This window comes from Macaca mulatta, chromosome 3 (genome assembly GCF_049350105.2).
Source record: "Macaca mulatta isolate MMU2019108-1 chromosome 3, T2T-MMU8v2.0, whole genome shotgun sequence".
NCBI lineage: Eukaryota > Metazoa > Chordata > Mammalia > Primates > Cercopithecidae > Macaca > Macaca mulatta.
The window spans coordinates 88,485,730-88,507,939 of NC_133408.1; the positions used below are offsets into that span (position 1 = coordinate 88,485,730).

General features: G+C 39.5%; 1 protein-coding gene across 2 annotated transcripts in view; it reads right to left on the bottom strand.

The window, feature by feature from the left end:
- Nucleotides 1-22,210, bottom strand: part of CDK13 (cyclin dependent kinase 13) — a 137,407-nt gene that overhangs the window by 102,828 nt on the left and 12,369 nt on the right. For both annotated transcript variants that reach the window (XM_015133682.3, XM_015133681.3), the window contains exon 2: nucleotides 3,253-3,912. In XM_015133682.3, coding sequence (XP_014989168.1) covers nucleotides 3,253-3,912 — 660 coding nt within the window. The remainder of the gene's footprint in view (nucleotides 1-3,252; nucleotides 3,913-22,210) is intronic.

A 22,210-nucleotide genomic window follows, 5' to 3' on the forward strand; every position in this document is an offset into this window, starting at 1 on the left:
CAAAATCAAGAGGCCACTCAAAACACACACACACACTTTTGCTAATGTATTTGTGGATACAACAGTGAGAGTCAACCAGGAATACAGATACAGGCATGCTCAAAGAAAGCAAAGATCGAAAGCTTTCCTTAAGATACAGCAATGAGATTATGCAGACCATTACTCACTCTTCTTTAAAATAATCTTTAAATTTACACTGAGTAACAAGTAAATAAAGATACCTCCCATATTTGGCTTTCCTAAAGTATGTTGTAACAGAAAAGATTGTTTCTTTACCTCAAGAGAAATAGTTTATAAACCACTTTCAACTAATAGCTGTTCAGCAAAAACCAAAAAGTATACAATGGTTACTAAAAAGAAACTTGTAAACATAAAATTACCATGAGCTTACTTTCGGATACATGAAAAATATGTCCTGGGGGTGCTCCCCCTTCATTATAAAAGAGGATGGAAAACCAACCAATAGTTCCTCTTTTACAAAAACCAATTATTTTCAAAGGAAGCACTAGGTCTATTCGTTACACAACAGATCTACATGTTACATATATAATGGTTCATATATTATACAATGTAAATCATACTTTGTAATTTTTACCTTTTTTCAATAATCTAAAGCAGTTTTAAATATCTGTAATATTTCCAGCAGTGCTGATTTATACTAGGACTAATTATAATAACTGAGATGCATAACACTTTACAGCTTGCAAAATTCAGTCCATCAACTCGTTTAATGTTTACAACTAATCTGTGAGGTTAAACTGTAAATATTTTCACCCATGAATAGAACTAACTGGACTGAGGCACAGAAAGATTAAGTAATGAGCGTAGTAAGAAGTACAACTGGCACTAAAAACTAAGCTTTCTACTACAGCCTACTAACAAATGTTATTGTACTTCTAACAGTATTATAAATAATAAATATAAAATAAGTCTCCTGTGCCATCCATTCCCTTCAGCGTCCATTTATTTCCAAAAGTAATCACTTCTAACCATTTCTTTTTACAATACATTTTTATTTAATCACCTAAAAACTTTTATAAAAAGTAAAACAATATCAAGTCTCTTCCTCATATGCAGTTAGTACATACATTTCGGTAGTTAAATTACAGATATCAAAATAAGGAAAGTTCCATTGGTGATGAATTAATCTTTGGCCACACAGACATGTACTGGTAGTGCTCATGAATCTTAAGAAACTTCTGTATCCATTAAACATACAAACACATTCAAAGAAAGAAGAGACAACAAAAAGGGGAAAAAGCAGAGGAGACAGAAAAGGTGGATCAAAAAAAAAAAAGTAATGAACAATAATTAAATGTGCCATCAACTAATTAAAGACAGATGCATAAACAGTATCCTTATTAAGCACTCATATGTGTACATACAGAGTTCCTGAAAATATCCTAGTAAAAATTTACTCCTAAAGCATATATGAAGAATATAAAGTAGAGAACCACCAGTCTCAATAAAACATGGATTCTCAGTAACAGGTTACTCTCTAATGAAGTAACTCAATTCAATGAATTAACAGTCAAACCTGCAAATACAACAATTATAGTAGTATAATTAAATAACACCCAATTAAATTGGATGGGGTCTCCCAACAACATTTTGATTATTTTTCAAAACGCACCTCAAAGGGCATGAAACTCAAGAATTATTATTTCACTTTTGTTTGTGTTAAATTATAAAATTTCCATAATGCCAAAGTAAGCACTTGTCCACATGGCATTTTTATCCACAAAATCTATTTTAAAAAGTCAGCTAGGAAAACTACTCATATAGTTGCTTTTTAATGGGGAGTGGGTGGGGGTGGAAGCTCTAATTTCTTCATAAAAATAAAAACAGCTAGCTGGTATAACAGGCAGATAACAGGCAGATAAACCACACAAGTCTAATTCTTCTACACTAGGACACAAAAAATAAACATTCTTAGTTGTATTTTAACTTCCTCTTAAGAATATGTTTCTCAATAAAAAAATAAGTCATACCCTCAACGTTCATAATAGAAATTTTTTAAACGTGTTAAAGGAAAGCATAATCACATTATCAATTTTCTTTCTTTCTTTTTTTGTTTTTTGTTTCTTTTTTTTGAGACACAGTCTTACTGTGTCATCCTGGCTGGCTGGAGTGCAGTGGTGTGACTTCGGCTCACTGCAACCTCCACCTCCCAGCTTCAAGTGACTCTCCTGCCTCAGCCTCCCTAGTAGCTGGGATTACAGGCACCCGCCACTGCAGCCGGCTAAGTATTTTGTATTTTTAGTAGACACGGGATTTCACCATGTTGGCCAGGCTGGTCTTGAACTCCTGACCTCAGGTGATCCACTCGCCTCGGCCTCCCAAAGTGCTGGGATTACAGGCTTGAGCCACCACGCCTGGCCACATTATGAGTTTCCTATAATATAATGTGATTAATCCCAACTGCAAGACAGGCTTAAAAAAATTTTTTTTAATTAAAAGAGTTAAGAAAAGACTAAACTAGGCCGGGCGCGGTGGCTCAAGCCTGTAATCCCAGCACTTTGGGAGGCCGAGACGGGCGGATCACGAGTTCAGGAGATCGAGACCATCCTGGCTAACACGGTGAAACCCCGTCTCTACTAAAATACAAAAAAAAATTAGCCGGGCGAGGTGGCGGGCACCTGTACTCCCAGCTACTCGGGAGGCTGAGGCAGGAGAATGGCGTGAACCCGGGAGGCGGGGCTTGCAGTGAGCTGAGATCCGGCCACTGCACTCCAGCCTGGGCAACAGAGCTAGACTCCGTCTCAAAAAAAAAAAAAAAAAAGAAAAAAAAGAAAAGACTAAACTAAAAAATGATAATAAAATCACTGACAGTGATAAATCTACGAGGCCACTGAAGAAACTTAGAAATAAATGAGACAAATGCTTATCAGATGTATATTAACCATGGCCAACTCATTCATAAAATGTCCTGTTTCTGATTGCCATCATCAAGGAAAACTAAACCAAAGAGAATACTGGTATTTCTAATACCCAAAATCATATTGAAATATTCATTGTATCCCAAGGCAATGGCAATTTTTCCCTGAATGTCTTAGTATAAACTTTAATTTTGCCATCTTGTATGCAATGTGCTTAATTTTAAGATGCATACAATAAAGAAAATTCATTCTCTTACTTGTAGTCTTTTTCACTAAAGTTGTTTTGAGGGGGTTAGGGGAGGTCAAATCATTTCTCAGTTCAGACTTACATTTTTTCTTTGAGCAGTTATTGACAAATACTTTTTTCACTTACCTATCAGCTTCTTTATCTTCAGGCAGCATGGGAGGCAAAGGTAACGGTGGTAATGTAGAGGTCACTAAAGCTACATGTTGCTCCTTCTCCTTGGCTCCTATGCTTGGTGTAAGTGGTTTGGTTTTCTCTTTAAGAGATACTGGTTCCTCCTTTGTAGCAGCAGATTTACTCTCCTTTCCAACTATGACTGCTTTCTTGGCGGCTTTATCTACAATCAAATTATTTTCCACCTTCGTTACCTGAAGAGGTGGCTTTGTTTTTGCTTTGTCATTTTTTAAAGTTCCACCACTTGAGGGAGAAGGTGCATGTTCAATTTTAATTTTCTTCACATCCTTCACATGGTTTGTTTGTGATGCACTGGCACTAGTTTCTGTGTTCCCCTTGGTAGGTGTAGAAGTGTTTGAAGCTTTTGCAGCTTTGGCAGCAGCCTCAGCAGCCTTAGTTGCTTCTGCAGCTTTCGCTGCTTCTGCGGCTCTTGCTGCCTCCGCCGCTCGTGCTTTTTTATTCTTGTTCAATTCAGCTGCCAGGCTACTCTTCAGAGTTAGTGTGCTAGGAGAAATACTAGAATGACGACTTCTGGATCTAGACAATCTGTGCCTGCTACGAGATCTTGAATGCCTAGATGAATATGGGCTTCTGCTTCGGGATTTGCCAGACCGTCTGGTGAGAAATAATTAAGATTTAGTCAGTAATTCAGAAAGGTTCAGTTTGGAATTTACAAAGACAGTGCTAACTCGAGTTTATGAAATAAAATAGAAATTTACTTAATTTCAAAGTTACATTTTCGAAGGAGTTTTGAAAAATAAAAAGTTCTTTAAAGTAGAATATTATTTGGTGCTCATAGTTCTCTTCAAAATGGATTGCCCCGATCTTGCTTTGGTCTACAAATGTAAAAATGAGGAGGAAAAATGTGACAAGGCATCACTGCTGTCTCAGAAAAAAGAAGTAGGCAATAAGGCTACATCAATGGTAGTAGTAGCAGCAGGGTAAAATCTGACAAATCTTTTACCAGGAGACAGTTGCCACATCTCAAAAGTACCTTACTCAACCATAAGTTCAGAAATAAACAGTGCTCTGTCTATGGCAAGAGTGAAAAAGACAAGACTTACTACTGGGCAATAAATAGAGTCTCTTAGAGTTCGTTTCAGAAAGATAGTTTTAAGAAAATGTACAGCCAGGCGTGATGGCTCACGCCTGTAATCCCAGCACTTTGGGAGGCCAAGGTGGGCAGATCACGAGGTCAGGAGTTCGAGACAAGTCTGGCCAACATAGTGAATCAAACCCCGTCTCTACTAGTACTGCAAAAAGTAGGCCAGGCGCAGTGGCTCAAGCCTGTAATCCCAGCACTTTGGGAGGCCAAGATGGGTGGATCACGAGGTCAGGAGATCGAGACCATCCTGGCTAACATGGTGAAACCCCATCTCTACTAAAAAATACAAAAAACTAGCCGGGCAAGGTGGCGGGCGCCTGTAGTCCCAGCTACTCAGGAGGCTGAGGCAGGAGAATGGCGTAAACCCGGGAGGCAGAGCTTGCAGTAAGCTGAGATCCGGCCACTGCACTCCAGCCTGGGCGACAGAGCAAGACTCTGCCTCAAAAAAAAAACTCTGCAAAAAGTAGCCGGGCATGGTGGCATGCGCCTGTAGTCTAAGGTAGGAGAATTTCTTGAACCTGGGAGGCGGAGGGCAACAGAGCAAGACTCTGTCTCAAAAAAAAAAAAAAAAAAAAATTACATTCACACACATTAACTAAAATAGACATAAGCATAATCACTTTACTCACATAAACACACATATACAAGATAATATCTTATGAGCTACATAATTTCACACAGAAAATGCTACAAACTAAAAACCATCTAATCACTCTTAATCTGAGGCTCTGATACTTTCAAAATGAACGAGAGTAAAAGTTAATATACGTATCATTTAAGTCTTCAAAGTACTTGACAACGATTATTTTACCATAATATTAAACATTTACTAGTTAAGTATTATTACTCCAATTTCTCAGAAGGGAAAAGAACAGAGAGGCAAAGTAAAAATAACTCCCACAAAGAACTATGCCACAAATAGTAGTATAGCCTGAACTAGGACTTAGGTTTTCAGGCTCCTTGCTCTATAAAACAATGAGAAACTAAATCTTGGAAACAACTTGATAATGAGGCCATTCGCTTCTCAAAAATTACTGGAAAACATATATTTAAAAATATAGTGGCAACCAAAGTTCCCACAAAACAAATTTAACACAGTACCAAGTGAAAGGAAGCTGAGCTTTTCAAATCCGTGCATTACTAAGACTTTTAAAATATACTCAACAAGACAAAGACACTATGATAATACATTCACGTTATCTCATTTAATGCCCACATCAACCCAGTAAAGTATGCATAGATAACATATAAGAAATTGGGTAAAATATTACATTACCTGAAGTCAACACCTGAACTCATTAGTAGTTGTGTTGCTTATTATCTTACTACAACTACTCTATCTCCCAATACTTTTCTGCTCTACTCTGTGACCAATGATGCTGACCCCAACAGATATGCCTTCTGGGTTCCAGGGCTGTCCTGCCACTGACAGAAGATAAGAAGGCGGAGAAAGGCTGCATTATTTCTTCCTACCTCCCTCCCTCCTCATGGCCACATTTTCTGGCAGAAGCTGCATCCCTCCACCACCATGGTTGCTGTGAAGCACCCTCTTCACAGCTCTCACGAGGCTCCAATAGCACAATATTTTTCCTGCCCCTTTGGGCTTCCCTGTTTCTAGTAAAAACATGCCTTATGGGTTCCCTTAACCCAGGGCACCTCTGCAGTCCCTGCATTAAAGTCTCTTATAACATCTGAGTTGGATTCTATTTTTGCCTAGAACTCAGGTCTTAAACTCAGCATTTTTTTTTAACTCTAAAGTAGGCAGGTTAACACATTAACACACTGCCAAGGAGCTAGCTGGCAAGAATGTGGAGAAAAGGGAACCCTTGTATACTGCTGATGGGAATGTAAATTAGTAAAAACACTATGAAGAACAGTTTGGAGGTTCCTCAAAAAGCTAAAAATAGAACTAGCTATCTTACAATCCAGCAATCCCACTCCTAGGTACATACCCCAAAGAAAGGAAATCAATAATACTAAAGAGATACCTGTGCTCCCATGTTTATTGCAGCACTATTCATAATAGCCAAGATTTGGAAGTAACCTAAGTGTCCATCAACAGATGAATGGATAAACAAACTGTGGTACATATAAACAATGTAGCACTATTCAGCCATAAAAAGAAAATGAGATCCCATCACTTGCAACAGCATGGATGGAACTAGAGGTCATCATGTTACATGAAATAAGTGAGGCACAGAAAGGCAAACTTTGCACGTTCTCACTGATTTGTGGGAGCTAAAAATTAAAACAATTCAACTCATGGAGACAGAGAGTAGAAGGACGGTTACCAGTGGCTGGAAGGGGAGTGACATAGTGGAGGGTCGGGAGAGGGTTAATGGGCACAAAAAATACAAAGAATGAAGGTGACCCACTACTTGTTAGCACAACAGGCTGCCCCACTACTTGTTAGCACAACAGGCTGACTATACTCAATTTTTTTTTTTTTAGTCAGAGTCTCGCTCCAGCCCTGGCTGGAGTGCAGTGCTTCTGCGGCTCTTGCTGCCTCTGCCGCTCGTGCTTTTTTATTCTTGTTCAATTCAGCTGCCAGGCTGACCTCGGCTCACTGCAGCCTTTGCCTCCCGCGTTCAAGCGATTCCCCTGCCTCAGCCTTCTGATAGCTGATATTACACGCATGCCCCCACCACGCTTGGCTAGTATTTGTATTTTCAGTAGAGATGAGGTTTCATCATGTTGGCCAGGCTGGTCTTGAACTCCTTACCTCAGGTGATCTGCCTGCCTCGGCCTTCCAAAGTGCTGGAATTACAGGCATGAACCACTACACCTAGCCAATAGTAAAAAATAATTTAAGTGTACATTTACAAAAAAACTGTAAGAGAATAGTTGGATTGTTTGTAACACAAAGGATAAATGCTTCTAACACAAAGGATAAAAGGATGCCCCATTTACCCTGTGGCTAATATGCGTGCATGCCTGTATCAAAATATCTCATGTAACCCATAAATATATACATCTACTATGTACCCACAAAATTTTAATTTTTATTTTGCAAAATTTTGTAATTCAAAAAAAAATAAGCAGAGATTTTTTGTTTTTGTTTTTGAAAAAGGTCTCACTGTCACCCAGGCTGGAGTGCACACACACTACCCATGGCTCACTGCAGCCTCGACTTCTTGGGCTCAAGCAATCCTCCACCTCAGCTTCCTGAGTAACAACAGGTATGCACCACCATGCCCAGCTAACTTTGTAGAGACAGGGTCTCACTTTGCTGCCCAAGCTGTCTCGAACTCCTGGGCTCAAGGGATCCTTCTGCCTTGGCATCCCAAAGTGCTGGGATTATAGGCGTGAGCCACCATGCCTAGCCACTGAAAATTTCTGTTCTTAGTTGACATTAATACAGTGTGGAGGGAAGTGTTTAGAAACATTCTAATTCTAGGATAAAAACAAAATGATGATTAGGTTTAGGATAAACTCAAAAACAAATTCAACTTCTACCTCCTTCTTTCAAAAACAAGTAAGTGCTGAGGGTCAACTAGGGTTCAGTATTGAGAAAGCATTTCATAAAAAAACCATACTTTAGTATCAATAAACTTATAATTATACACAGAAATGAGGAAATGTTTGGCTAAATATGAAGTGATTGTAAGTTGGTTGTGAAATAATGTGGTTAACTTTAATATAGGAACCAAAGTGTCATAACATGAAATACTCAGCCACATTTTCAATTTCCTCTCCCTTCAGATTTTGTTGGAGTTCCAAACAAGTCTGATATACATCATGTTTCTACTCCCTGATCACATACTGATGAGTAGCAGAAAGCTAAACAGCAAAAGAAAGCAAAGAGACTGTCATCTCATTAAAGGTAACAGCATAGAAGGTTTGGAAAGCAAACCTTCTTTTCTTAAGTCAACTTTTCCTACACTGGCAAGATTCTGGTCATCAGTTTCATTCAGACACATAAAGTATATTTAATTGAGATTTATAATCAGTGAATCTTATCTAAGAAAAGAGATACAAAGATAATAGGTAAAATCCCAACACAATTCATTCTTCTAAACTATTAATCTCTTTTAGACAGAATCTGAATAACAGAGGTATCAATAAAGACTCAGAAAACTTTTGTCCTATAAAAAGATATTTTGGGGCTGGGCACGGTGGCTCACGCCTGTAATCCCAGCACTTTGGGAGGCCGAGGCAGGCGGATCACGAGGTCAGGAGATCGAGACCATCCTGGCTAAAGCAGTGAAACCCCGTCTCTACTAAAAAAAGAAAAGAAAAGAAAAGAAAAGAAAAGAAAAGAAAAGAAAAGAAAAGAAAAGAAAAGAAAAGAAAAGAAAAGAAAAGAAAAGAAAAGAAAAGAAAAGAATATATATATATAAACCAGGCGTAGTGGTAGTGGCAGGCGCCTGTGGTCCCAGCTACTCCGGAGGCTGAGGCAGGACAATGGCGTGAACCCGGGAGGCGGAGCTTGCAGTGTGCCGAGATTGGGCCACTTCACTCCAGCCTGGGTGACAGTGCGAGACTCCGTCTCAAAAAAAAAAAAAAAAAAAAAGATATTTTGGAGGCAACTTTTTATAGTATTTGATCACTATACCAACTAAATTCTTCTACATACAACTTCTGCTCCTCTCCAACTCTTATTTATCTACAAAAGTTCCTTCCTTAAACTATTTATTTCATGCCTTAGTAAATTTCCATTCTCTCAGATATTGTGATTTGCTAATAAATTCCAATAATATATTTACTGTTTATAACAAACATGGTTTGGGAACCTAAAACTAAACAAATTTAAGTTTAGGTCATTTTTACTAATGATTAACATTTCAACCATAAAAAGTTATGAGAATAAGAGAGAAGTGCATCTTTAATTAAAACTATATAATGAATTACGGCATGATAATGTTTTACTAAAAGAATTGAAATGGAAGTAGGTAGCAGGTCCAACCTTCTTGTTTAATAGATAATTTTTTTTTTCTTTTTTAGACAGGGTCTCTCATTTTTTCGCACAGGCTGGAGTGTAGTGGCGCAAACAAGGCTCACTGCAGCCTCGACCTCTCAGGGTCAAGTGATCCTCCCACCTCCGCCCCCCAAGTAGCTGGGACTACAGGCGCGCACCACCACACCCGACTAATTTCTGTATGTTTTGTAGGGATAGGGGTTTCACCATATTGTCCAGGCTGATCTCCTGGACTCAAGTGATCTGTCCACTTTGGCCTAGGGTTACAGGCATGAGCCACTGCACCCAGCCAAGATTTTTCTAAAAATGTTTTCCTAATATTCCTATATTGTTATAGAAATTAATGAATACATATTACCTGTTTCTTGCTTTTGATGTTTTTAAGAGGCTACAGGACCTCTTTAAGAAGAGAACTTTCTATGTTTCTAACAGGCTTTCCCAATACACACAACACAAAGCAGTACCAGAATAAAAACCCAGTATCCTGAAACCCAACTGGCTAGTGCTCGTTGTTAGACTATTTAGTGTTCCTTGGAGAGAGAGGATTGTTTAGTGTTCACTTGACTATTACCTCACAGTCTCTCCAGGAGTCTAGGTCTTCTGAAAATTGTTTCTCATTAGCAAATACCACGTCCTACAAATTTTACTAAAATATTGATAATATCCAGTCCTCCACTGTTGAAAATAACACAGAGCAGCGTCACTTAATGGAACTTTCTGGATGACAGAAATGTTCTATACGTAGGATGTCCAATACGGTAGCTGCGATCCACAACATCTTTGAGGCTAATGTTTCCACTCTGCTTATTTCTCATGCTAATAGCAGCTGTGTCTATTTCAAATATTTATTAACGCCCCCCCAAAAAAGGTATGAATATGACTCCCAAACTGAAAAGCACTAAAGTGATGTTCCTATGTATTTTGTCATGTAACGTCATTATAACAGCCCTACTAAGTATATGTAACAGCACTGTGGTAGCCTCTTAAATTCATCTCCTTGTTTCAAATTTTCTTCTACTCTATCTAATCTATATTACTAGACTCAAAATACTATTCTCACCAGTTCCTAAAATTATGACATGCAAAGCAAATACACGTTCCTCTAACATCTACTCCTTACCATTCTCTATTTTTAATTTCACTACTCTCCACTCATTTACCCAGGCTAGAAATCTAGTTTCCTGGTTCCCATACCACAACCCCTTAATTGTCTCATTTTACTGACTCTAACTCTATACTATTCCCTTATATCCATACCCTCTGTTTCTGATCATTGTTGTAACACAAAACTCCACAAAGTTAGCAGTTTAGAACAACACAAATTTATTATCTTGCAGTTCTGCAAGTCAGAAGTCCAAAATCAGTCTCAGTGAACTAAAAATCAACATGTCACCACAGCTTTGTTCCTTCTGGAGTCTCTTGGGAAAATGTTCCCTTGCCTTTTTCAGCTTCCACAGGCTGTCTACATTCCTCGGCCCTCTACTTTCACCATGGCATTTCCTCTCTCCTATTCCTGTCATCTGACTAGACCCTACAGCCTCTCTTTTATAAGAATCCTTGTGATTACACAGGACCCATCCAGATAACCCAGAATAACCCCTCCATATCAAGATACTTAATTTAATCATATCTACAAAGTTTCTCTTAAAATGTAAGGTGTAACAGTCACAGATTGCAAAGATTAGGGCATGGCACTTGGAGGGGGTGTGGTATTGGGTGTTATTTGGCCTACCACATCCTCCTCTTCCATTCTCAAGGACACTGTTCAACTTTAGGCCTCATTACCACTTCCCTAGGCTACCATATCATCTTAAAAAAATAAGCAATTTCTCCTGGCCAGGTGCAGTGGCTCACACCTGCAATCCCAGCACTTTGGGAGGCCAAGATGGGCGGATTACCTGGAGGTCAGAAGTTCAAGACCAACCTGACTAACATGGAGAAACCCTGTCTCTGCTAAAAATACAAAATTAGCTGGGTGTGGTGGCACATGCCTGTAATCCCAGCTACTTGGGAAGCTGAGGCAGGAGAATCGCTTGAACCCAGGAGGCAGAGGTTGCGGTGAACCAAGATCATGCCATTGCACTCCAGCCTGGGCAACAAGAGCAAACACTCCATTTAAAAAAAAAAGAAAAAGAAAGAAAGAAAAAAAAAATCTTTATTACTAGTCTCTCTCTGCTCCAATTATATCTACAGACACCATAACCAAACTAATCCTCACTGTTCAGTGATTACACGTCCCAAATTTACTCATTTTCCTCCTCTTAGTAGCTATTCCAAACCTTCACAACTTTCATCAAGCTCACACAATCCCAGTCTTCTCATAACATAGCTTTATTTATTGTTTCACAAAAAAACCCACAAAGACTACCAGGCATGTCTCTTGCCTGCAAATTTAATCTGTATTTCCTGTGCCTTCATCCACCGTACATTCCACCTCAATTAAGAGAGGAGGTGTTCCTCTTTCTATCTAAGGCTAACTCCCCTATAATGAATCAATCTCATACTCTCTAGAGCCTTACTTCTTAGAGTGTAGTCCATAGACAGGCAGCATCAGCACCAATTGCAAGCTTGTCAGAGATGCTGTGTCTCAGACTCCAGCCCACAATTTAATGGGTATCTTTAACAAGATACCCACATGATCCCTTTTATCTCTTCTCAGATCTATTTGGTTTCCAAGCTCCACCAATTCTACATCTCAAGCGTGTCTTCAGCTTTCCATGCTCATTATCCCCATAGCTACTATTCCACATTAGGTACTACATAATCACACACTTGGCCCAGTGCAAGTCTCCTTACCAGGTTCCCACCTCTAGTCTCCACCCTCTCCAATTAACTCTGCACTTGAATAATCTTTCAGTTACCCCAAAACCTTCAGCCTTGCTTGACTTGCATATAAAGTCCTTGTCCAGCCATCACAAAATACAGGAAGTGTCAGGCCTAGAATGTTTCTCTAATATTCCTCTCTTCACCTCCTTTATCTAGGAAACAAAAGGATACTTCGTATCTCAGCACAATGTTTACCACCTTTATAAAGCCCTCTCTTATTATGCCAGTCAGTTAGAGCTGGTACTTGTCCTATGATCCCATCACAACTTTGTTTATATCTCGGAATAAAAATAATCAGATAATCTATCTTCCCCAACTAAACTGAGATATTCTATCTTCAAGCCTTGACTTCTATCATAAACCTGGCAGTGGTAGATGCTCAATAAATATTTACACAATTAAAGACACTACTGATAGTATTCCTATTGAAAAGAATGCACAGTAGCCTAGTATCAAGGTACTGCATAATTTGTCTGGTCCCAACCTACCTTTGCTTATCAAGTACTAAATTTGCCCAGTACTTCCATGCCTTTACACTCCCACATACCAGCCTAGGGAGAATATCATCTTGCCCTCCATCTTATATTCAAGGCTTATCCATCTCTCAAGCACTAGCATAAAAGTGCTTCCTTCCTCATAAAGCCTTATGAAGAAAGAAGTCAAATCCAAGCAAGAAGCAGGCTCTCCATTCTTTGAACTCCCATAGCATTGTATCTGCACCCTTCTTACGATCTCTCACTCTTAACTTCATATTTTAGATATCAACTTCACATTGTCTATTAAACTGTACCCTCCTTGAGAAGTCTAATTCATTGTTGTATCACTCCACAGCCCCTAGCATAATACCACACAGGTAAGAGTCTTTCACTGAATAAAACAAATACCGTACAACAGTCCCCTCATCCGCAATTTTACTTTCCATGGTTTCCCATATGCAAGGTACGGTATAAGAAGATATGTTGAGAAAGACCCCACATTCCCATAACTTTTATTTCAGCGTATTGTTATAACTGTTCTATTTTATTATTGTTGTTAATCTCTTACTGTGCCTAATTTATAAATTAAACTTTATCACAGGTACATATGTATAGAAAAAAACATAGTATGTTTAGAGTGGAGTACTACTTTGGTGGTTTCAGGCAACCACTGCAAATACTGGAATATATGCCCCATGGAAAAGTGGGGACATGACGATATACCACACTAACCCTCACAGGTTCACATTTATAAGCATTTTTCATTTGATTTTCTCCTCATGTGCAACCAAGGTATAGAGAAAGCAGATGGGGGAACTAAGAAGAGGCAGAATCAATACTCAAACCCCAGTCTTCCATTTCAAAGCCAGGCACTATTTATTGCTACACACTACCTCTTTCTCCTCCATTTGTTTAATTCGTGTGTGTGTGTGTGTGTGTGTGTGTGTGACGGAGTCTCACTCTGTTGCCCAGGCTGGAGTGCAATGGCATGATCTTGGCTCACTGCAACCTCCGCCTCCCAGGTTCAAGCGATTCTCCTGCCTCAGCCTCCCAAGTAGCTGGGATTACAGGCACCCGCCACTACACCCAGCTAATTTCTGTATTTTTAGTAGAGACAGGGTTTCACCAGGTTAGGCTAGTCTCAAACTCCTGACCTCAGGTGATCCGACCATCTTGGCCTCCCAAAGTGCTGGGATTACAGGTGTGAGCCACGATGCCCAGCCTGTTTAACTCTTATCGATCTTTCATGGGTCAAGCTGAGGTCTCATCTCTATCACTTCCCCATTTGCTGAAATCACCCAGTACTTGTTACAGGTTGGCTTGTATTTTATGTCTTTGTCTTTTAAAAACATAAATTGGGTTATGCCATCTCCTTGCTTAAAACTCTGCAATGGCTTCCAACTGCATTTAAAATAAAAATAAAACTCTGTGTTGTGACTCACAAGGTCTAAACCACCTTCCATCTTTATTATACCCTTCTTTATTTACTAGACTCCAGCCACGCTGGTCTCCTTTCTGCTTTTGCAGAAGGTCAAGCTTCTTCCTGACTTGACGCCTAAGCATACGTTATTTTCTTTTCCTGGGATGCTTAGATCATCACATGGCTGGCTCTTTCTCATAATTTCAACATTAATGCATACATTACTCATTATAAAACACTGTTCAAATGTTTCTGTACACATGGTATATGAGAAACCAATGTGGCAATCATTACACACATACTACAAAATAGGAGATTTCCTTTTTTCATGGACCCTAGAATAGTAATGAATATTTATATTAATATATGCTCCCGTATAGGGGTCAAACAAGGTATTTGAGGTTTTTTTTTTGTTTGTTTGTTTTGTTTTGCTTTGAGACAGGGTCTCACTCTGTGGTCCAAGCTGGAGTGCAGTGGTATAATCTTGGTTCACTGACTGCAGCCTCAACCTCCCGGGCTCAAGCGATTCTCCTGCCTCAGCCCCTCAAGTAGATAGGACTACAGGTGCACACCACCAGGCCTGGCTAATTTTTGTATTTTCTGTAGAGACAAGTCTGTGCCATGTTGCCCAGGCTAGTCTCAAACTCCTGGGTTCAAGTGACCCTCCTGCCTCGGCCTCCCAAAGTGCTGGGATAACAGGTGTGAGCCACCATGCCCAACCCAGAATTTTTTTTACACCAAAACTTAGACTTTGAGGCAAACAAAGTCTTTTTTCTTTGGAATGAGTTGGAATCAAAGTCATTATTTTTTATTAAAAAATAAGACTAGGCATTTATGACAAATCTGCAACTAAGCACTTTGCGAAGAAAGACTAAATGAGGAACAAGACAAGAAAGTCCCTTCTCATCCCTTCTGCTCAACATTGTATTTGAGATTCTAGCCATTGTAATTGGTCAAGGATAAGAAATAAAACAAATCCAGGCCGGGCACTGTGGCTCACACCTGTAATCCCAGTACTTCGGGAGGCCAAGGTGGGCGGATCACCTGAGGTCAAGAGTTCGAGACCAGCCTGGCCAACATGGCAAAATCCTGTTTCTACTAAAAATACAAAAATTAGCCAGGCGTGGTGGTCCTCACCTGTAATCCTAGCTACATGAGAGGCAGAGTTGCAGAGAGCCAAGACCGCGCCACTGCACTCCAGCCTGGGCGACAGAGCAAGACTTCATCTCAAAAAAGAAAGAAAAAAGAGAACAATCCCATTGCAATAGCCTTTAAAAGGCTGAAATACCTAAAAATTTAATTTAAAAAGTGCAAGGCTTATACCCTGAAAACTACAAAACACACTAAAAAATATTAAGGAAAATCTAAATAAAAGGAAAGTCATCCCATGTTCACATATTAGATGACTTAACCTGTTAAAAGGTAATATTCCGTGGCCAGGCGTGCTGGTTCATGCCTGTAATCCCAACACCTAGGGAGGCCAAGGCAGGAGGAGTGCTTGAGCCCAAGAGTTCAACACCACCCTGAGCAACATAGTGAAACCCTATCTCAAAAAGAAAAAAAAAAAAAGAATTAACAATACTCCCCAAATTAATCTAAAAAGTCAATGTGTTGCAATTTTGTAGTGATGAAACAAAAAATTGTTTAAATCAATGTACTCCACATCAAAATCCTAGCTTCTTTTTTGAACTAACTGGCAAGCTGATTCTAAAATTCATTTGAAAATGCCAAGAACCCAAACAGTCAAAACAATCTTTAAAAAGACCTAAGTTGGAAGATTCATACTTCCTGATTTCAAAAGTTACTGCAAAATTAGAGTAAGCAAGACTGTGTGGCACTGGCATACAGACGGATACATAAATCAATGGAATATAATTCAGAGTACATAAATAAATCCTAATATTCATGATCAGTTGATTTTCAACAAGTGTGCTAAGACAATTCAATGGAAAAAGAATACTCTTTCCAACAAATGGTGCTGGGACAACTGTATATCCACACACAAAAGAATGAAGCTAGACCTCTTCCTTTCACCATACAAGAAACTAACTGAAAATCGATCAAAGTAGGAGCTAAAACTATAAAATTTTTAGAGGAAAATGCAGAAAATCTTTGTGAACATAGATTAGGCAAAGCCTTCTTAGATTTGATACCAAAAACACAAGCAATATATAATAAATTAGACTTCATCAAAATGAAATACTTCTGTGCTTTAATAGACACCATCAACAAAGTGATAGAATGAGAGAGAAATTACTTGTAAATAATGTATCTGATAAAGGACTTACATCCAGAATAGACAGTATACAAAACCCTTAAGACCCTATAACAAGACAACAGCCCAATTTAAAAATGGGCAAAGAAGGCCGGGCATGGTGTCTCACGCCCATAATCCCAGCACTTTGGGAGGCCAAGGTGGGACGACTGCTTGAGCTTGAGTTTGAGACCAGACTGGGCAGCATGGCAAAACCTCATCTATACAAAAATACAAAAAAATTAGCCGGGTGTGGTGGTCCCTGTGCACCTGTGGTCCCAGCTGCTCAGGAGGCTAAGACAGGGAAATCGTTTGAGCCCCAGCGATGGAGGCTGCAGTAAGCCAAGATTGTGCCATTGCACTCCAGCCTGCGCAACAGAATGAGACCCTGTCTCAAAAAACAGGGGTGGGTGGGTGGGGGTGGGCAAGAGATTCATGTAGACATTTCTCAAAAAAAGATTTTGGCCATTTCTCAAATGGTCAAAAACACATGAGAAGATGCTCAACTTTACTTGTCATTAGAGAAATGCAAATCCAAACCAAAATGTGATCCCACTGCAAATACCAAGATGGCTACAATCAAAAAGAAACTTTTGTTGAGGATGTGAAGAAACTGGAACCCTCATATGTTGGTGATATGAATATAAAAATGATGCAACTATTTTAAAAAACAGTTTATCAGCTCTTTAAAATCTTAAACATAAAATTATCATATGACCCAGCAATTCTACTCCTAGGTATACGCTCAAGAGAAAAACAAATGCTCATGCAAAAATGTGTACACAAATGTTCATAGCAGCATTAAAAAAAATGGCCAAAAAGTTAACCCAAATGTCCATGACTAATGATAAAGTGTGGCATAACTGTACAATGGGATATTTGACCATTTAAAGGAATATTGATTCATACAACACCACAAATAAACCTTGAAAACATTATGCTTTAGTGAAAGAATCCAGCCACAAAACATGATACTTTATACGATTCCAGTGAAATGAAATGTCCAGGATAGGTAAATCTATAAAGACAGAAAGAAATCACCAACCGTTGGTTGCCAAGACTGTAGGATGTGGGAATGGGGAGTGACTGCTAATAGTCATGGAGTTTCTCTCTGGAGTGACTGAAATATTCTCAAATTAGTGGTGACGGTTACACAATGCTATGAAGAGACTAAAGACTAATAAATTGTAGCTTAAAACAGTAACTGTACGGTATGTGAAATATATTTCAATAAACACGTTATTTTTAAAACCAGAAAAGATAACATAAAAATGAAAAGTTTTGTGTTTATTCTAAAAGTATACTTCCTTTATGGTCCTCACGCCATATTAAAAGTAACAACAACAACAACAAAAAGACACATGGCTGACTTTTTGCAAATGTGCTCAAGCAAACATGTTCTAGTCCACTGAGCACAAATTCTGTGTTTGTCTTCATGTTTTCCTGAACCATGCCTTGAGATGTATTTTTGAAGACGGAAAAAGAAAAGCAGGTGAGAAGAGTAGAAGGGAGCTCAGTACTTAATATGCACAAAGGCACATACTTTGATAGTCTCTCTCCAGCCATCAAGAATTTGTTCACAGTATATTATTAGACTTTGTTAATATCAACAGAATTTTTTTTAACCCTGTGAGGCTGGACCTTTGTGGTTTTTTGTTGTTGTTGTTGTTGTTGTTGTTGTTGTTGTTGTTGTTTTGAGATGGAGTCTTGCTCTGTCGCCCAGGCTAGAATGCAATGGTACAATCTCGGCTCACTGCAAGCTCCACCTCCCAGGTTCAAGTGATTCTTCTGCCTCAGCCTCCCAAGTAGCTGGGACTACAGGCGCCTGCCACCACGTCTGGCTAATTTTTGTATTTTTAGTAAAGACAGAGTTTCACCATATTGGCCAGGCTGGTCTCGAACTCCTGACCTCGTGATTCACCTGCCTCGGTCTCCCAAAGTGCTAGGATTACAGGTGTGAGCCACCGTGCCCAGCCTGAACCTCTTTTTTTAATCCAAAGCAATTTAGGCTGAAGAAATAGTTTGCTACAAAATACAAGGTTTTTGTTTTGTTTTGTTTTTTAGAGATAGAGTCTTACTCTGTTGCCCAGGCTGGAGTGTAGTGGCGAGATCTTGGCTCACTGCAACCTCCGCCTCCCGGGTTCAAGCGATTCTCCTACTTCAGCCTTCCAAGTAGCTGCAATTACAAGGGCATACCACCACACCCAGCCAGTTTTGTATCTTTAGTAGAGATGGGGTTTTGCCATGTTGGCCAGGCTAGTCTCGAACTCCTGGCCTCAGGTGATCTGCCTGCCCTGGCCTCCCAAACTGCTGGGATTACAGGCATGAGTCACTACACACAGCCCTAGAAAATACAGTTTTAAAACAAGACAGGCAATTTAATCTCACTTGCTAGGTACCTACTATCATATGCTGTACTAGGTGCTTAAGAACCACAAATATTTTAAAAATCATAGGACTTGAAATCCAATGGCTGAAACAAAACCAAAATATTACAGAAATTTATCAGCCAGAAATGCAACAAGTCAAAATATTAAGGAAAAAAATTTCAGTTTAGGATTCCATACCCAGTAAAACTATCTCTCAAAATGGAGAGTTTATCAGACATACAAAAAGCAGACCTACATTATAAAAAATGTTCAAAGTCATTCCTCCAGCCAGAGGAAAATGATACTACATGGAAAGTTGGATCTGTAAAAAGGAAAAGCACTTGAAAAGGTAAATATTTGAGTAAATATTTCCCCAAGAAGTGACTCTTCTCATTTTAAATTTTATGTCTATGTATAACACACATACGCCATGCAAACACAGACATAAAACAGATGACAACAGCCGGGTGCGGTGGCTCAGGCCTGTAATCCCAGCACTTTGGGAGGCTGAAGTGGGTGGATCACCTGAGGTCAGGAGTTCGAGACCAGCCTGGCCAACAGGGTGAAATTCCATCTCTACTAAAAATACAAAAATTCATTGGGCGTGGTGGTACATGCCTGTAATCCCAGCTACTGGGGAGGCTGAGGCAGGAGAATTGCTTGAACCTGGGAGGCAGAGGTTGTAGTGAGCCAAGATCATGCCATTGTACTCCAGCCTAGGCGAAGAAGACTCCGTCTCAAAAAAAAAAGAGGTGACAACAGTACAAGATGAAAATGTAAGTATGTTATCATGAAGTTAACATTACACATAAAAGTAGACTGATAAACATGCACATTATAAGCCTAAGGAGAAAATCTCTGTTACTGTGGGTTAGGCAAAAATTTTTTTGGACATAAAAAGCATAAATCTGGCTGAACGCGGTGGGTGGCTCACGCCTGTAATCCCAGCACTTTGGGAGACAGAAGCAGGCTGAGGTCAGGAGTTTGAGACCAGCCTGGCCAACATGGTGAAACCCTGTCTCTATTAAAAATACAAAATTTAGCTGGGCGTGATAGCACACGCCTATAATCCCAGCTACTCAGGAGGCTGAGACACGAGAATCGCTTGAACCCAGGAGGCGGAGGTTGCAGTGAGCTGAGAACATGCCTGGGCGACAGAGCGAGACACGCTGTCTCAAAAAAAAAAAAAAAAAAAAAGCATAAATCAGAAAAATGCTAAACTGGTTTTTCATTAAAATTTAAAACTTTTGCTCTTGGAAATTACTGTTAGGGAAAGTGAGTCACAGACTGAGGAAAAAACGTTTGCAAAACATGGATTTGTATCTAGCATATATACAGAATTCTTACAACTTAGTAAGACAACCCAATTCATGAAGAATGAACATTTTGAGACACTTAGCAGAAGATACGAAGGGCAAATAAACATATGGAAGTATACTCAACATTACTTATCATTAGGGAATTGCAAATAAAACCACAATGAGATACCAATACCCATCCACTAGAATGGCTAAAATCAAAGACTGACAAAAAAAAAAGAAGTCTTACTGAGGAGGTGAGGCATCTGGAATGCCCATACTGTACTGACTGGAATGCAACTGGCAAAGACATTTTGAAAAAGACTATGGGATTGTAGGAAGTCAAGCATTCGCTTCCCATACAACACAGCAAACCCTCTCCTAATTTACTTAAGAGAAACAAAAACAAAAGATCTGTACTCGAATGTTCAGTAGCTTTGCTCATAACAGCCAAAAACTGGAAACAACTCAAATGCCTATCAACTGGGTGAACTGGATGTAATAATTACTCACAAAGTGATCTCAGTTCTAAAGGTTATTTTTAAAAATCACTTCTGAACAAGATTAATGAAGGCTTCATAGATAAAAACAACACCTGAGACTAGGCGCGGTGGCTCACACCTGTAATCCCAGCACTTTGGGAGGCCAAGGCAGGTGGATCACCTGAGGTCAGGAGTTCGAGACCAGGTGGCCAACGTGGTGAAATCCCATCTCTACTAAAAATACAAAAACAACTAGCCAGGCGTGGTTGCGTGTGCCTGTAATCCCAACTACTCCGGAGGCTGAGACAGGAGAATTGCTTGAACCTGGGAGATGGAGGTTGCAGTGAGCCGAGATCACACCACTGCACTCCAGCCACAAAGCGAGGCTTCGTCTCAAAACAAACAAACAAACAAAAAAAACACCTGAACTAAGGTTGAAAGAACGAGCAAGGCAGATTGGCCAATTGAAGGAAGGATACAAAGTGAGATACAAGAAAATAGTAAATAGTCCAGTTTGTATTGTGATCAGGATATACAATAAGAAGTAAGAGTAGTTTGGTTCAGTCTGTGTTGGCAGTCTTAAATGCCCCATTCAAGAATTTGATTCAGTGGAATACTCAAACCCTCAAAAGATCCCAAATGGCCAAAGCAATCCCGAGCAAAAAGAACAAGGCTGGAGGTATCACACTATCTGACTTCAAAGTGTATTACAAAGCTATGTTAATCAAAAGAGTATGGTACTGGTATAAAAACAGAGACATTAACTGAAGGAACAGAATAGAGAACCCAGAAATAAACCCATTTACAGTCAACTGATTTTTGACAAAGTAGCCAAGAACATACAGTAAGAAAAGGACAGCCTCTTCAATAAATGGTGACGGGAGTGAGGCACAGTGGTGCATGTCTGTAGTCCTAGCTACTGGGGAGGCTAGGCGGGAGGATTGCTTGAACCTAAGAGTTCTGAGACCAGCCTTGGCCAACACAGCAAGACCCTGTGTCTTAAAAATAAAAATAAACAGGGGTGGGAAAACTGGATATCCACATGGAGAATAATGAAAATGGACTCTCATCTCACACCTTATACAGTAGAAAGTAGAAGAAAAGCTCCATGACATTAGTTTGGGCAAAGGTTTCATGGTTATAAACCCAAAAGTACAGGGAACAAAAGCAAAAATAAACAAAGGGATGGATCAAATTTAAAAGCTTCTGCAAAACAAAGGAAACAATTAACGAAGTAAAGTGACAACCTGTGGATAAGGAGAAAATACCTACAAACCACACATCTGATAAGGGATTAACATTCAAAATATTTTATGAATTCAAATCAACAGAAAGAAAATAAATAACCCAATTTCAAAAACGGGCAAAGGACCTAAATAGACATTCCTCAAAAGAGGGAACACAGTTGGGTTTGGTGATTAATGCTTGAATCCCAGCTACTTGGGAGACTGAAGTGAGTGAGGTGGGAGGACTCCTTGAGCACAGGTGTTTGAGACCAGCCTGGGCAACATAGCAAGACTCCATCTCAGTATTTAAAAAAAAAAAAGGACATACAAATGGTAACAGATACATGAAAAAATGCTCATCATCATCAATAATCACCAAGGAAATGCAAACTAAAACCACTATGAGATACCACCTCCCACCTGCTAGAATGGCTAGCATCAAAAAAATGAAAGATAACAAGTGTTGGCGAGGGTATAGAGAAAAGGGGACCCTTGTGCACTGCTGGTATGAATGTAAATTACTACAGCCATCATGGATA